The sequence below is a fragment of the Topomyia yanbarensis genome, chromosome 3 (genome assembly GCF_030247195.1).
Source record: "Topomyia yanbarensis strain Yona2022 chromosome 3, ASM3024719v1, whole genome shotgun sequence".
NCBI lineage: Eukaryota > Metazoa > Arthropoda > Insecta > Diptera > Culicidae > Topomyia > Topomyia yanbarensis.
This window is the reverse complement of record NC_080672.1, coordinates 55,333,992-55,349,856: the sequence shown is the minus strand read 5'-3', so window position 1 is coordinate 55,349,856 and position 15,865 is coordinate 55,333,992. Positions and strand designations below refer to the sequence as shown.

Sequence of the window (15,865 nt, the reverse complement as noted above, 5' to 3'; positions counted from 1 at the left end):
GCGCCTTCTACGTTACGCCTATCGTTAAGTAGTCGGTCCCTTGCCCAAGCCGAAAGTTATAGTTTGATTGCACAAGTAGATATACCTAGAAATGGTTCTGGTCCAACAAACATGTTTGATGAACCACGCCTGGCTAATTCATCGGTCACTTCGTTACCATCGATTCCTTGGTGGCTAGGTACCCAGAATATCATTAGTTTATTCCGAGTTGCCAGTTGTTGTAGAAATATGATGACTCCTAAACTAGCTTGGACTCACATTTCGACGACCTTAATGCCAACAGTGCTGCTTGGCTGTCCGAGAAGATTGCGATTTTTGCATGTCTGTAGTTTCGTTTCCTACAGACAGCACGTAAAACGTCAACGATTGCAGCAATGTTTAGTTCGAAATAACCCCATTAGGGACGTTGCTATGCAACCCCAACCTACATTAAAATAATTAATTTCAAAATGATGGTTCTCAGTCATTTCCCAACGAAATTTGATGTGCATTTGGACATCATGGTGGTACCAGTTTATATGGGAATTTGCTAAGTGGCCGCATTCTTCAACCCGTAACTCCGGGACCAGAACACCGATTCAAATAAAATTCAATAGCGACCTGTGACGTTATTACAACTTTCATGTGAGTGTAACTTTGTTGAAATCGTACCAGTCATCTCTGAGAAAAATGAGTGAGATTATTTGACACATACATACCTACACACATGCATACACACATACACACACACATAGACTTTTTTCCGATTTCGCCGTATTAAGTCGAATGGTACAAGAGATTTGGCCCTGCGGGCCTCGGTAAAAAAGTCGAAATTCTGACTGATTTCATAGGTTTTCAGTCAGTTTCTGTTTTTATTTTCACTAGCATCATGAATGCTCCCCATATCCTTAACCCAAAGACTAGTAATTAATAATCTAAAATAAAATATGAACATTTTATGTCTTTTGTTTGAGAATGTGCATTCACGAGGATCTATTTTTCGATAAAATTCGCTTCAGATGAAGCCCAAAAAATTAAAAGGAAGCTACATAAAAAGAATAGCAAACCTTTGAAAATCCGAATAAAAGCCACTTAACTTTGAAAATCCGCATAAAAAACCGCATAACTTTGAAAATCCGCATAAAAAACCGCATAACTTTTAAAATCCGTATAAAAAAGACTTCAATGTATAGACTTTTCTACGGCTCATGTACGTACCCGTCACATGACACAAATACTACATCATTAGCTGGTGGACAATAATCAACAAAGACGGCAAAAGCAAATGGGTTTGTTTTCAACCAAGTAACTGCATTAGTGTTCGTGAAACCGTGGACAAGAACTCAATAAATTTCATCAACGGCTGGATTTGCCGTTAGCATCTACCGATAGGCTTTGAGGGTAGACTTCAACATGCTCCTCCATAGCTCTACCCACTGCCAAAGTCTGGCGGCGACTGAGCTAGCTAAGGGGGCAAAGATTGATAATAATATCGGTATAAAGAATTATTCTGCGCGGTATTCAGCATCATACTTTTGAGATGCGCGGTATTAGATTATTGATATGTTGCCCGTCTTTTGTTTTTTTTCGAGACTTTGTAGAAATAAGTTGTACAAGTTACATTTTTGATTTAAAACAAATTTATTATAAAACCAATTGATACGCAATATGCACGAACTTAAACTTTCTTCGTAAATTCAATTTTTATAACAGTTTTGCACTTGAAATGTTCTTGACCTCACGGTATCAAAGTTTGTCGCGGTAGTAGTTTTGGAATGTCATAAAGTATCCGATCATAAACCAATCAAAAACTAAATATCTTTTGACGTAAACTCAATTTCTTTTAGAGATTAAAATCGGTTATTTACCATACTATAACACAATTTATTTGTTTTAAAAATGCACCTCTGAGAGATGCCTGTAGTTTGTATCACTTGCGATGTAGCGAACATCAATTTAGGGGAATGTTGATTATATAGAGCTGCTGCTTAATATTATGTAATTTCGGTAGTCTGTAGTACACGACCTGTAATTAATATCTTTTAAGCAGAGCTTTCACCATTCATTCAAATTCAATCCGAACGAACCACAATACAGTACAGTAAAACGCTTGCCTTCACCCCAACCGAATGAATTGCCGCTATGGATACCGAAGCAACAACACGAGGAAACAGAAACAGGAACGAATATATCCACACACGCTTGCGTAAGCACGTATCATTATAATGATGAACAGTTGTGAGTATCATTGAGAGAGAGGATATCAGTATTCTCTTCTCTCTTGAATAGTGGTCCCTCTTTGCTTGGTTGATTATTTGGTGGAAGTGGTTCAAGAACATACAAGCTGTTGAATCATTCAGATTCATTGTGTAATGCTGAATCTGAATATAAAATTCTTCTGGCCATATTAGCGGTTTTCAGCGTCTTTCGCTACGTCAGTTAAGAACATATGGCTTGTGGAGCGGACATTAGGCAACAGGTACGGCTTATTTGATTCTGCCGAGGTTTGAGGGGAAAAATTTGAACTTGTACTCACTTTTACTTTACTTGTACTTCTTTTCCTAAATGTTGTACAGACAGGTTAAATGTTAACAAATATAATATTAACCACAAATTTGATGAGCAAGATTTATGACTCCTGATTAAATTGGATACCTACTAACGGAGTGTTTAAAATGTACGGCATATTGTGGAATATTTAATAATCAGAAAATTACTTCGAGCTTCGTCTGAAGTTGAGCAGGAATAGTAAAATTACACATGTCTTTCAATCTTTGGGAAGAAATTAGTATCCCGCTTTAATGCTTTAGTGATCTGGACAGATTAGTTCGCTGCAATTATTCCGAGCTTGGCGAATAAAGTTTTATTCGGAATATCCTCCAAATGAATCTTGACAGTTAACGTTAATGCCTTTATTCTAAGTTACCCAAGATTTTTTTTTGCAACCAGGCAACCAAAACTTTTTTCAAATTTTGTTGAATGGAAAAAATCACACAATATTTTTTTCCTATTCCATCAACATTACTATCCTATCATTTAAAATTTGTCAACTTGTTAATAAAAACTTGACACAATTGAACAAATTGAATTCATTGACATTCAAATCAAACATGATTTACGAAATTCATAGTCATGTGAAATTAAAATTAAATCTAAAACATTTTTGATGCTCGTATATGTCAGGAGCAGAACACGCAAATTTTTACGATTTTTTCTAGTTCTGTGTAATACTAAAAAGCCCCCCTGAGTTGAACTTCAACAACGACTGGCTTATGAATTTTTTAAAATATATTCATAAGCCAGTCGTTAATATAAGACAAATTAATTTTTGGTTTAATAATTGAATGTCTTCCAAAACTCGTTAAAATGTAATATGCAAAAATATTATGCGTATCGTTGATTTTTTCAGAATTGATAATTTACTTTTTCAAAAGTTACACAAGTTTTTCTGTCATCGTTTTTTTCTGGTCGTCTCCCCACCGCGGGAGCCTTGACCAAGGCGTGGGGAGCTTGACCAAGAGAATTTTGAAATATCAGAACAAAAAACAATGGCATATAACATGCTGTTATCTTTTCTTCCCATATTGATGAGATTCTTAGTACCAATTAAAAATATAAAACGATTGTATTTCATGAGCTTTGATTTTTTAATGCATTTCTTTTTTTGTATTAACTGTACTGATTACATTGCAAGTTCACGTGTCACAAAATCAGCCATAAAATCATTAGTGTATCTATCTGTGGTGTCCTTGAACGATTGATTGAAAAAAAATCTCTTCTTTTTGGAAACGGGAACGATTTTTCCAAAAAAAAACACCATTTTTACCGGAAAAAAAATTAACAAATCCATAGCATTAATATGAAAATTTTGACGAAAAAAGGAATCGTTCAAGGACACGGCAGTTAAATTACGAACAAGCAAAAATAAAGTTTTGAAGTCGGTTGCAAACTCTTTCGGCACTTGTAGTCACCGCAAATATCGTGATATTCGCGTTTAAAGTTTCAAGTATAAGCCACACCTCCGCAAGGAAGAAAGATGAAAAACGAAATGAAGAAGATGAAAAATTAGCTGATGGGATCGAAACAAAATTTGTTATTTAATATAAAAAGTTCGTGCTTGGTAAAGTCTCCCCATGTTCTCTTAACCCTATTTGTATTTTCAAAATTCGACAGATTCAATAGGTTGAAGACAAAACTAAAAAATATTTCATATGAAAGGCGCACAGAACCTATATGTACCTATCTCGAATAAAAATAATAAAAGACAACAAACACATACTCGTCATGAGCGGTGTTCTCCGGGGCAGCTGGGCGGCATCATTTTTTTCGTACCTACATTCGCACCCAGCAAGCAAAGAGAATCTGGGTGCCTATGTACAGCTTGCTATGGAGAACGAATGATGCACAGCCGCTGATATCTCTTCGAATAAGAGAGAGAATGAGCAACGACGAGTACTATTACGCTATGCTCATATACCTACACTATAGAACAGCAATGATTCACCAGCCTCGGTGGTGGTGAACCAAAGCCGTCAACTCCGCAGCTCAGTGGTGAATGGTTCAATAGGTGGTATGTTCGTGAAGCGAAGAACGAATGAAGAGTGTTCGTTCTTTTTCAGCTGATTCGTTTTCCAAGCTCTGCTTTTAAGGTATATGATTGATCTAAACCGGGCCACACATGGTACATTTTTTATTTCGAGTGAACTGACATGTGACGGTGGACGGCATAGCGTGTATGAAGTTCTTTTCCACACACTTCACATTTGTACGGTTTTACAATTTACAGGTTGCGAAATTCCTTTCCACACACTTCACAATTGTGCGGTTTTTCGTCTGTATGTACATATATATGGGCTTTAAGGGCACGCTCATTACGAAACTCTTTTCTGCATATTTCACATTTGTACGGTTTTTCTTTTGTGTGCACAAGCTTATGCTGGTTGAGGTTCTGTTTTAAGCCAAATCGCTTTCCACACCCTTCACATTTGTGCGGTTTTTCGTTTGTGTGAACGTACATATGGGTTTGGAGGTTGGACTTTTGCGAAATTCTTTCCCACACACATCACATTTGAATCGTTTCTCATATCAATTAATTTTGTCGGGCGATGCACGTACTTTCTTGTTGTTCCCATCGAATTAACCTCTTTTGGAGTAAAAAAGAAGCGTAGACCCAAAACAAATCACCGGGAGCGAAAATGCATCTGTTTTTTTACGCTCTCGAACCGTGAACGAACTGTCCCTGGACTAACGCCATGGTTCGGCATCGAAAACGTACTCGTGCCAAAGGTCTACGTGAGCGCATAAGTCGACGGAGACGCTTTCTCAAGCGCTTCTTTGCGAAAGCCAGTAATGACGACCTCCGTTACAATAATCATATCCTGTGAACCGCATCCAACAAAACTACCGGTCTTTAGTTAATACGAAGAGAAAAGAGACTGTTTTACCGAAAACATTTTTCAAAAATAACATCCAAGATATGATAGATACAGCTTTAGACAGTTCCAGAAAGTTGTTTGTCTTGTCAAGAAAGATTACCACAACAGATCATCGCTCTGTCTTCTGAGACATAGAAGTTATTAGATAATTTTTGCCAAAATTCTCGTATGTTTCAATAACTTCTGAATTGATAAACACGGGCAGCCAGCTCTAGTTGCAATTAAAAGTGTTATATCAAATTTTGTCTCTCGTTTTATCAACTAGGATTGTATACGATTTGTCCAATATCTTTGAAAATACTCCAGATAACTGTTTTCTTTGTACGGTTGTTTCGAACAAAACCAATGGTGTTATTCTCATCCAAAATTATTTCTATCACATTTTTCCTAATTCAACTTTTCGGCAAACATTTATAACATTAAGTTTTTTACGCGGTGCAGTTTTTTTTATTTCGATAAGCAATCTTTTAAGTTACAAACTATTAAACAATTATTTTATTAATTTAATGCATTAGTTTATTCAGCAAAAGCTCCCATTTTTCACCCTGCTAAACTATTTTGGTTCACTGCCTCTTCATGTTCAGGTGCTGAACTGACATGTGACGGAAGACGGAATGGCGATGGCGAAATTTTTGACCACACACTTCACATTCATGAGGCTTTTCGTTCGTGTGCAAATACATATGAGTTTTGAAGTTATACTTATCCGGAAATTCCTTTTCGCACACGTCACATTTGTGCGGTTTTAGATTTGTGTGAACATTCATATGTTTTTTTAGGATAACCTTTTGGCGAAATTGTTTACCGCACACTTCACACTTGTGCGGTTTTTCGTTTGTGTGAATATACATATGATTTTTGAGCGAATCTTTAAGGCGAAATTCTTTACCGCAAACTTCACATGAATGCGGTCTTTCGTTTGTGTGAACAGTCCTGTGGCGTTCTAAGGTATCGAGGAGTTTGAATTCCTTACCACATACCTCACAATTGTAATTTCTTAGATCGGTGTGCACAAACGCATGCACTCTCAATGAACCACTCATTCGAAAGCCTTTTCCACACACTCCACACTTGAAGCGTTTCTCTTCTGAGTGAACACGCTGCTTGTGAGTTTTCAGCAGCTTCTCCGTGTGAAACCCCTTTTCACACAATTCACATATATATGATTTTTCCGTCGAGTGAATTTTCTTATGATCATTGAGATCACTGGTTCTCTTAAATGATTTTCCACACACATCACATATGTGTGTTCTTTCTTTATGAGATTTCATATGATCTTTTAGCCTTTTAATCGTAAGACAGTCTTTTCCACATATTTCACATACTGGTGTACTGTACTGCCTGCGAGATATATATTTGCTGCAGGGAGAAATTTCGTTCTCATTCTTATTAATCCCCTTGTGGGTCGCGAGACTCCAGGTCGTAGCAAATCCTTTCCCGCAGACCTCACAATTGAATCGCTTCTTAGTCCCGTGAACACGCATATGCCTTTTCAACAGAGCGGGCATACGAAATGCCATTTCACACAACGTACATTTGTATGGTTTATTGGTTGAGTGGGTTTTTTTATGCGTATTGAGATAGCTAAGAGTGATAAATGCCTTCCCACACAGTTCACATTTACATGACTTCTCTTTCAAGTGAGTTTTCTTATGAGTATTAAGATCACTAATTCTTGCAAATGCTTTCTCACACTCGTCACATTTGTGAATTTTTTCCATGTGATATTGCATATGCTGTGTGAGCCGAAAGAGCTTACGAAAATCTTTTCCACATATATCACAAATGTAAGAATTTTTATTTCCGTAGCTACACAAACCAGCTTTTATATCTTTCGTGTGATCCAATCGATGACAGTTGAGCAACGAGATAGATGGGAATTCTTTGTCACAAATCTCACATCGGGTATTACCGGCCTCTGTTATCTCCTGTCCGGATTCTACTTTAGGCAGTGAATCTCTTATCTCGATTTCTTCTTTTATCTGAATAGAGGCGTTGAATTCGATGGGTTCTCCTGGCTTGTTCTCCTCATTAGATATTGAATTTTGCTGCTCCATGTCTATGCTGTAGTTGGACACCTAAAATGTTGAACAAAGTTCAGTAAATTTTCTGCGTTTATGCCAGGTGTTTCAAAGTGTCTTTAGTATTTAAGATCTATTCCTATTGGTCGTTGAACAGTGACTTAATTTAGCACTCGTAATATTCCAGAGGATGTGGTGATAGAACGATAGTCGGTTGATTACGTCCGCATCTTTTATCGCCTTATTTCAATATGCTGATTTGAGATGGACTCTATATGGTATATGTGATTGGATTATTTCCGATTACATTTGATTGCACAATTGTGTTGCAGACTTCAGTGCACTATTTTTCAAAATGATGCATTTTTAGCAGTGAATTTTCGTTGACATCATTTGGAAGAGACAGTGACGCTATTCATCCACTACTCCCCATAAAGTTTGCTCAAACCGAATGTTCGCCTGGTTCTACTCGCATAGACCACGCCGACACGAAAGGGTTGCTTATCATTTCTGAGAGCCGGTGTGCTTGGTAGAGTTAAATAATCATAAGAACAAGTCCTGAATAATTAACTATCTCTTAGGTGCCAGTCCTGCATTCCTTTCCTGAACTAGCCTCATACCAAAGGTCAAAAGAGTCGACAACTAACAGGATCCACATGTCACCCAAACGAATTATTCCATCAACTTGCAAGTAGGAGCACATATCTACCAACCAGCCAAGAAGACTTCCGAGCCAATGAGAATGGACCCTGCCAGTCAAAGGCCACAGGCCTAGCGCCATATCGTACGCTTCCTAAAAGCAGATGTTTGTTAATGCTACTTAAAGATTTCATTTCTATGATAGTAAGTGTCTCATTCTCTCTCGTAAAACTCGCTTACCGCTGCTCAACTCGCTTCTACGATCAAGGATAGACTTTCAGACGTGACCGATTCGTGATCAGGCGCACGGGCATTCATGTTTGCGAGATCGCTGGCGTAAGTTTGTGTGGGTGGTCGCAAAGAGCTCAAGCGTTTGTATGTTAACGGGTTTTTCGCGCGTGCTAGCGTGTATGTGACTTCGTGTGTATACATTCGATTTTGTGACCATGGTACCATTAACATATTTGCGAGTGCACTTGACTGATCGCGCGGGCCGTGAATCTGGTACTAAATTTTTAGTGTGCAGTTCAAATGCTAGGAGGGAGTGAGTTCCCTCGCATTACCTAGAGTTCCCGATTATGTCGCCATGGAACGTGTTATCTGGTAGATATGGCATTATTTTTTGGCTGACCCAGCTGAGGGCGTATGTACAATGGCAGTATAGGACTCGAAAAGAAGAGACATACAGCAAAAAATACGATCGTTCATGACCAATATTCATTAGTGCTAATACTTGAATAGTCAACCGCCTTACAGAGCATATATTTTCTCATTTGTCTATTTATTTAGTAGTTGATTGTTGGTTGTAAGCTGGTAAAGAGAAGAAAAGTATAGAACAGAAAATAGGCTCACATCAGCCCTCCCGGCCTCCTCCATGCACCACTATCGAGGCGTGTTGTAATCAACATCTTGAAGCGGGCTAGCTATATGAATCAAATCCTGAGTAGTCAATGGTTGGTGGATTATTAACATGAGAACTAATTAACCTCTAGTGGTAGAACTCGGTGAAAATATAAACTAAAAAGTGTCAAGGTCCTTATATTTACATAACTCTATTGAATCTATTGTAACTTGATAATGGTTACAATACCGTCAACCTGCGAGAGGGCACTAATAGGTTTCCAATTATACATTTAGTTAATTAGCCTGTGCACTGACGACCGATAAATGGACACACAACCACCACTATGAATTTTGTCAACCAACAACTCCATATTCCATAATGTCTGCAAACATGGCGCGCAGCAAAAGTCAATCCACGTCTACCCGTCAGGCTGCCACGCCAGCGCGCACAGGCTAATGGTCGAGCGTTAGTTATGGGTGCGCAGGGTATGAAGAAACACAAAACATAAAAAGGGTCCATAATCCCTCTCGTTCTCCTCGATGCACCACTATTGAAGCGTAATGCATTTACCATCTTAAAACAATCATCTGTTAGAGTTTCTTTAGCACTGATGCACGCAATATGATTGATAAAGTTTTCAATACCGTCAAAGCCCTCAATCTAGGGGAGGGTATTACAATATTTTCTAGAAAGTTGAGTAGAAAATGTTAAAATGACCAAGTCTCGACAAACATATGATTACGGCCTAAAAGCCAACTATCAAAATCCACTTTGAATGGAAATTCCGGACAAACCGTTACACGCCAATCACAGATGTTGGTAGTAAACGAAAGATAAAAGTTTTCTCTTTCATAAACTGCTGTGAACTGTGTTCGGCCAGTAACGGTTTGTCCGGAATTTCAATTCAAAGTGGATTTGACAGTTGGCTTTTAGGCCGTAATCATATGTTTGTCGAGAAGTAATGAACAGATCAGAAAGTACCAATTGTCTCATTGTTACATACGACCCGACCTAAATTTTCTCCAGTTTTAGTCTGTTCTGAAAAAATGCTAAAAATTCCAATATCCTTCCGGAAAAGGTATTTTCTTCGTGGACCACCGGGTTTATAATCCCTGTCATTGAACATGGGACAAATATGCGATTCTTCTTCTTCTTCCAATTCTGTTTATTTTCCGTCGGCCTATTTCCGCTACGAGGCCAAACACCGACGCCAGAGAGGTGACACTCCTACTATCTGGATTGGATATCGACCCATCAACTCATGGACCGGGGACCAACGGCTTTACTTCCCTTCCGAAGGAAGGCGTGACCTCAGATTTTTCTCACCCCTGAAAAATCTCAACGACCTCGACTGGGATTGAACCCAGACCAACTGGGGTGGGTGGCGGTCACGCTTCGGCGCCGTCTATATGCGATTATAGGCAGTGTTGACTAGAAAAACTCTAGAAAGAGAACTGCGGAAACTCCATTTTGGATCGATTGGATTCGCGTTTAGCTGTCAAAAAACGAATCCAATCGAACATTGCCTATCCTGATAACATTGGACGTGTTGCCATACAATGCCGGGGCATACGTTGCCAAAAATGCCGTTTTTCTCTCCGCAGTTCTCTTACTGGAGTTTTTCTAGTGTTGACCTCTACTTTAAGACTTCACTGGAAGCACGGTGATTTGAGGTGGTGGTGAGAATAGAGCCCCAGATATGCTAAATTTGGCTACGTGCTCTACTCGTCTAATTTCTGCCAAAATCGAACCTGAAATTATACCCCGAGTCAACCAATAAATGTATGTGTTTACATAATCTCCTGTTATAACCCTACCAAAAAAGCACCGAATATTTAGTTCAACCTAAAGACGCTGAATCCCTCTGGATAGACTCGCCATCTCTATCTTGTTCTTATTATTTATCAGTAAGTGTCATTCCAATCGAGCACGAGACCTGTCAAAAGCCCTCATTCCGAAGAAAATCGCTTCGAATCCTTCTGGAACGAGGGCCATTGACAGGTCTCGTGCTCGACTGGAATGACACAGACAGATAAATGGTAAACAAACGATTGACGTGTCGAGTCTTTATCCAGAGGAATTCAGCGTCTTTAGTTCAACCTAACTGGGGGCTTCCGAGCAGGAATACATTATTAAAACAACATACTTTACTTTTGAGTTCCTATATACGAAACAGGTATTAGGACTTTCATGAAAAAAGTAGCGCTGCTTCGGTGGTGCCTATGAATTAAAATGTACGATAAGAGAAGTACAGTCGTTGGTTCCCGGTCCATGAGTTGAGTGCGCAGCAGTACATACGGCCTTTAGCACAAGCAAGTATCGGACTAACATTCCTTCCCTTTTTTCCGCGATCTACGTTCGGGCCTGGCCGGCGCCGGGATTGATCAATAAACACTTTAGGATTACCAGACATTTCGCTACTCCCAAGCATAATTATCTACTGATTCCCTGTGCAACTTCAGCTAGTCCAGATCGATAACGGAGTAGCAGCCTGGGGTGGTCGCACAAGCTTAAGCTCATATTTGTATATTTAAAAAACGTGTGTAAACATTTGAATTAATATACGATAAACACTAGCGCCGCCAAACCAACTTATCCCAATTATCCGTCAAATCCATTCCGAAACCGGTTCGAAATCCTGGATGGATTCAGTATGGAATCTTGCTCAAAGAAAACAACCGATTCCGACTATCGGTTGATGTATTTGAGTTGGAATTCATGCTGGAAGTCCGAACCGATTCCGGACTAGTTTGACTGGATAGAGGAATAACCACTGTCAATTCAGTCGAACTCAGCCACAAAAAAAATATGACAACAGAAGCGCACCTGGTTTGGATATCCCAACTACCTTCGAAACCGTTAGATTTTTACACAAGTTGAATTCTGAAGATGGACGTCTGTTCTCTGTGCTTCCATATATGGTGATCAGTAATGTTTTAAACCAACTAATTGGAAGTTGGGTAAAGATCACTAAATAGTTAAAACTATTTTTGATTTTAATCGCGGATGATAGCAAAGCACGAATACTTATTCAAAAACTAAAATAAACTTACTTGGACAGGTATCTCTTCGTGGTCACTGTGCTGAAAGTTATCCCGGAGCGATTCTTTCCGATTACTGCCAGTTTCCAGTTCTGTTTTCGTTAGCCCTTCCGTCAACTTTTGTGCGAATACAATCTGCTTTATATATGTACCTAGAACAACAATGATTTATTCATATTTCTTTCCTCCAACAATAACGTCAATATTCTGATTCGTTGGGTAGAAAAAACCTAATAGAGGTAAAACTTATCTAACGTATTCTCAACTAACCAGTCGTTTTTTATTAAATCGTGCTTCTAACCCCAGCTGCAGTCAAAATATATGACTTAACAGTTATTTCGGGGTTAAGTAAAAACGGCTTTGACGCCCTACCCCTTAAGAACGATCGGTTTTGCCAATCGTCTCATTAAAGGCGTTCGTTGAACGACGTCCAAATTACCGTTCAGTAAGACTTGAATCAACTATCATTGGACCAACGTTGAGCAATTTTGAAACAATTTTTTGGGTTTCTCAGATGGTATCCATATATTTGCTTTATATCAGGAATGTTTTTCATTTTCATTTTGCGGCGTTTGGTGGGGCAATGAGAGCGCAAGTCAGCCCAAGGCCGATGATAGGAGGGGTAATGGGAGAATAGTTAATGCGGGCCACCAAAACGCCACGGGAGAAAAACAGGGTGTGGGTTGGGGTAGGGTTAATGGATTGATGTATACTTGACGAATATTTGCGCTGCAGAATGTGATGAAAAGGTGCATTGAACAGTACTACTGTTGGCTGTTCAGAAATAAATACAATATGTTTCTCCATAAGGTTTGATAGCTAATGTATGTATTTTGTGATTATGTGATGCCAATTTAGTGTTAAAAAGTTCATTTCATCCCGTCGTTTTATCAAGTTTGTGAGACCGCAACCGTTGATGTGCGTGGAAGATCGCGAAAATCTCAAGCGTTTGTATGTTCACGTGTTTGTCGCGTATGCCAGAACGTATGTGTTTTCGCGGGTATAAATTCGATTTTGTAACTGTGTGGCCATATGCATATTCGCGTGTGTTCTTGAATGATCGCGCGGAACGTGAGTTTGTTGCTTGGTTTTTAGTGTACGGTTCAGGTACTAGAAGATAATTCCCCCATAACACTAGAGTTCTCGGTCACGTTTCCATGGAATGTGTTGTCTAATGAATGAGCCTCATTTTTATTGATCCAACTAAAGACATGAATCTAGGCTATAAGGAACGAGGGCAGGGACATCCTAACGTGACCGACTCATGATCGCGCGAGCGGTGGGTTGTTGGCGAGATCGCGAGTAGGTGTGGATGATTACAATTGCATGTTCGCGTTCGAGACCCGGTTTGTGTTATCGCGAAGGCTAACGGAGTTTGTACGTTTTGAATGAGATATTATGAGTGTATATGGGAGCATACGCAATTGATTGTGTTAGTGAGTGTTATAATGAATCTAAATTAAGATATAATGATCAAATAAAAAAGAACATGCCGAATTAAAAGAAAAAAAATGACATTAAGTAGAAGCGTATAAATTGACTGATTTTTTGGTTTACATGAGTAGTGGAAAAGCAAACTAATGGGCTTTTCGATTGATAGTGAACCGGGGTAGTGGAGTGCACTGGTGTTGCACTTTCTTGCAGAAGTGCAGAAAACTGGGTATGTTCCATTGCCACTTCTGCTAGAAAGTGCAATCCACTACACCAGTGCACTGCCATCGAAAACAGCATAATAGAAGTAAAACAAAAACAGACAAATGAAGTAGAAGAAACGAACGGGAGGGACGTATTCTTTGCTATAATTGTTGTAATATTCGTTTGCTGAGAATATTTTAGGAAGCTTTGGTATACGATTTTTGGTAAGCAAAATTTAATCAGCATTAGCATTATATAATCTTGTGATAGATAGCCAATTGCTATTTCAAAAATCTAGATGTCTGGAACCGGAAGAATGTATGGAACGTTTGGAAGTTTTAGGTTTGTAAAATAAAATCTGGCATCGCTGTTTTCGGTGGCGTACAAATGCCGTCAATAAACACGAAACTGAACTAGCTGTTTTGACCCGGAATTCCGAGACACAAGCCAGAAAAACTCTAAGAGGTATAACAGCAGATTCCAGCCGAAATGTCCTAAATGATTTGATTCAGTAAGGTTAGAACCCGACGCGGATTCGGGTCAGGGAAAAATGCATCAGCCTTACAGAACGTTTGAACACAGCAATTCACAAAAGGATTATTCAGCATATTTACCTTTAAACTCGATTCACCGAGTACTTCGATTTTTGTGGTATAAAGATTTCTTTAATTTCTCACTAAATTAATTTGTCGATTCCACTAACAGTACTTTTTAGGTCACGTCTTCACTGTAATGACTCCAATCTTTACTCTTTAGATTGTTGTTGCGTTTTGACGTTTTTTGGCTCGAGGGACTGCCCAGTAAAGTTCAGCCGGAAATTAGCCGGAATACTGGCTAGTTCTAATTCTCATACCGGCTCCAATGACACAACCGATTCTAGATAGAATCGGTTGTGGCACTGGAGCCGGAACGCGAATTGGTACCAGCCAGAATTCCGGCTGAACTTTGCTGGGAGTTCGCTGTTTATTCCCAGTAAAGTTCAGCCGGAAATGAACTGGAATTCTAGCTGGTTCCAGTTCGTATTCCGGCTCCAGTGCAACAACCGATTCTAACTAGAATCGGTTGTGTCACTGGAGCCGGAATACGAACTGGAACCAGCCAGAATTCCGGTTCATTTCCGGCTGAGCTTAACTGGGTTTTATTTTTATCCGACCGATACCAGTTCTATGTATACGGTATCCACAATGGAACCTTTTGTAGTATTTGTAATCGTGTGACTGACGTCACAATCGAGTGTCTGAAGAGATCGAACCCACTTAACGAAATGGCGACTAGGTTAGTTGAGTATTAAAACTAATATAAACACATTTTATGTTATAAACCGTCGTCCATGAGTGGTCACCCAAATAATGTACTCCACTAAATAATGTTCTATGTAATATTTAATTTATTCTTGGAATAATTGAGTATCAGAATAGCTAAAGTTTAGCTTCTACAAAGTGCCTCTGAAAACAGAAATCTTTCATGAAAAGTGCAAATTTATATGGAAAATAGTACAGTATTGATTCCATCAACAGAAAGTTGTATCTTAGTGATACCTGCAACATAATAAATTAATCAATAAGGTTTTAACATGGAAAAACCAAAAAAACTGATTTTTAACCAACAAGCATTATAACGTAGCCTAATATCTGCTTTAGATCCACATATAAAGCTGTCCTATAAAGCCGTGAAGCCCTAAATACTTATATAATGCTGATATTATGCCAGAAAAGGCGAAATATAGTGCTATTACTGTGCAGAGATTGACAGCTCGTTTCTGCAGTACTAACACAGACTAACAGACATAACACTCAAAAACAAAGCTTCGCTCGCTTTAACGGTCATTTTAAATATATTTGTAGTTGGGACTGTGGCCACATTTGAAATTATGGCGCCACTGACATATGAACAAGCATATGGGGGATAGACCACTAGTGAAAAATTGTTCCCAAACCTGAGGGGTAACCCACCAGTAAATGAGTGATTGGGACTGTGAATAAAAGGTGGAGCTAGTGTTCTGGAAAAATTGTCGGATCGATGTTTTTTGAAGGAATTCCCTCATAGTGTTATGTCTGTTAGTCTGTGGTACTAATGCTATTATATAGCAAAGGCGCACAAATGTCAAATTTGAAAGCCTTATATTGGCACTACTAATGCTATTAAAAGCTTCAGTTGGTTGTCATTGTCCGCCATGATTTTAAAACCATTTCTTATGTTTCCTTTCGGTATGATGAGCAAAAAGGAAAATTTTTAAAATAAAATATTCTGTTTAAAACCGTAATTGACTCT

At 38.8% G+C, this 15,865-nt stretch overlaps 1 protein-coding gene across 7 annotated transcripts in view; it reads right to left on the bottom strand.

Moving 5' to 3' along the window:
* The window catches only part of LOC131692232 (zinc finger protein 664-like), a 49,472-nt gene extending 35,099 nt beyond the window's left edge, over positions 1 to 14,373 (bottom strand). For 4 of the 7 annotated variants that reach the window (XM_058979155.1, XM_058979151.1, XM_058979150.1 and 1 more), the window contains exons 1-2: positions 14,209 to 14,373; positions 11,972 to 12,111 (exon numbers count right to left, since the gene is read on the bottom strand). Coding sequence is in view for 1 of the 7 variants with exons in the window: in XM_058979153.1 (XP_058835136.1) it covers positions 5,978 to 7,471 (1,494 nt within the window). In the remaining 6 variants the exon portion in view is untranslated. Of the gene's footprint in view, positions 1 to 5,728; positions 7,493 to 11,971; positions 12,112 to 14,208 lie in introns of those variants that run through there. The other 3 variants (XM_058979156.1, XM_058979152.1, XM_058979153.1) reach the window with 2 other exon arrangements.
* Between the last annotated feature and the right edge of the window lie 1,492 nt (positions 14,374 to 15,865).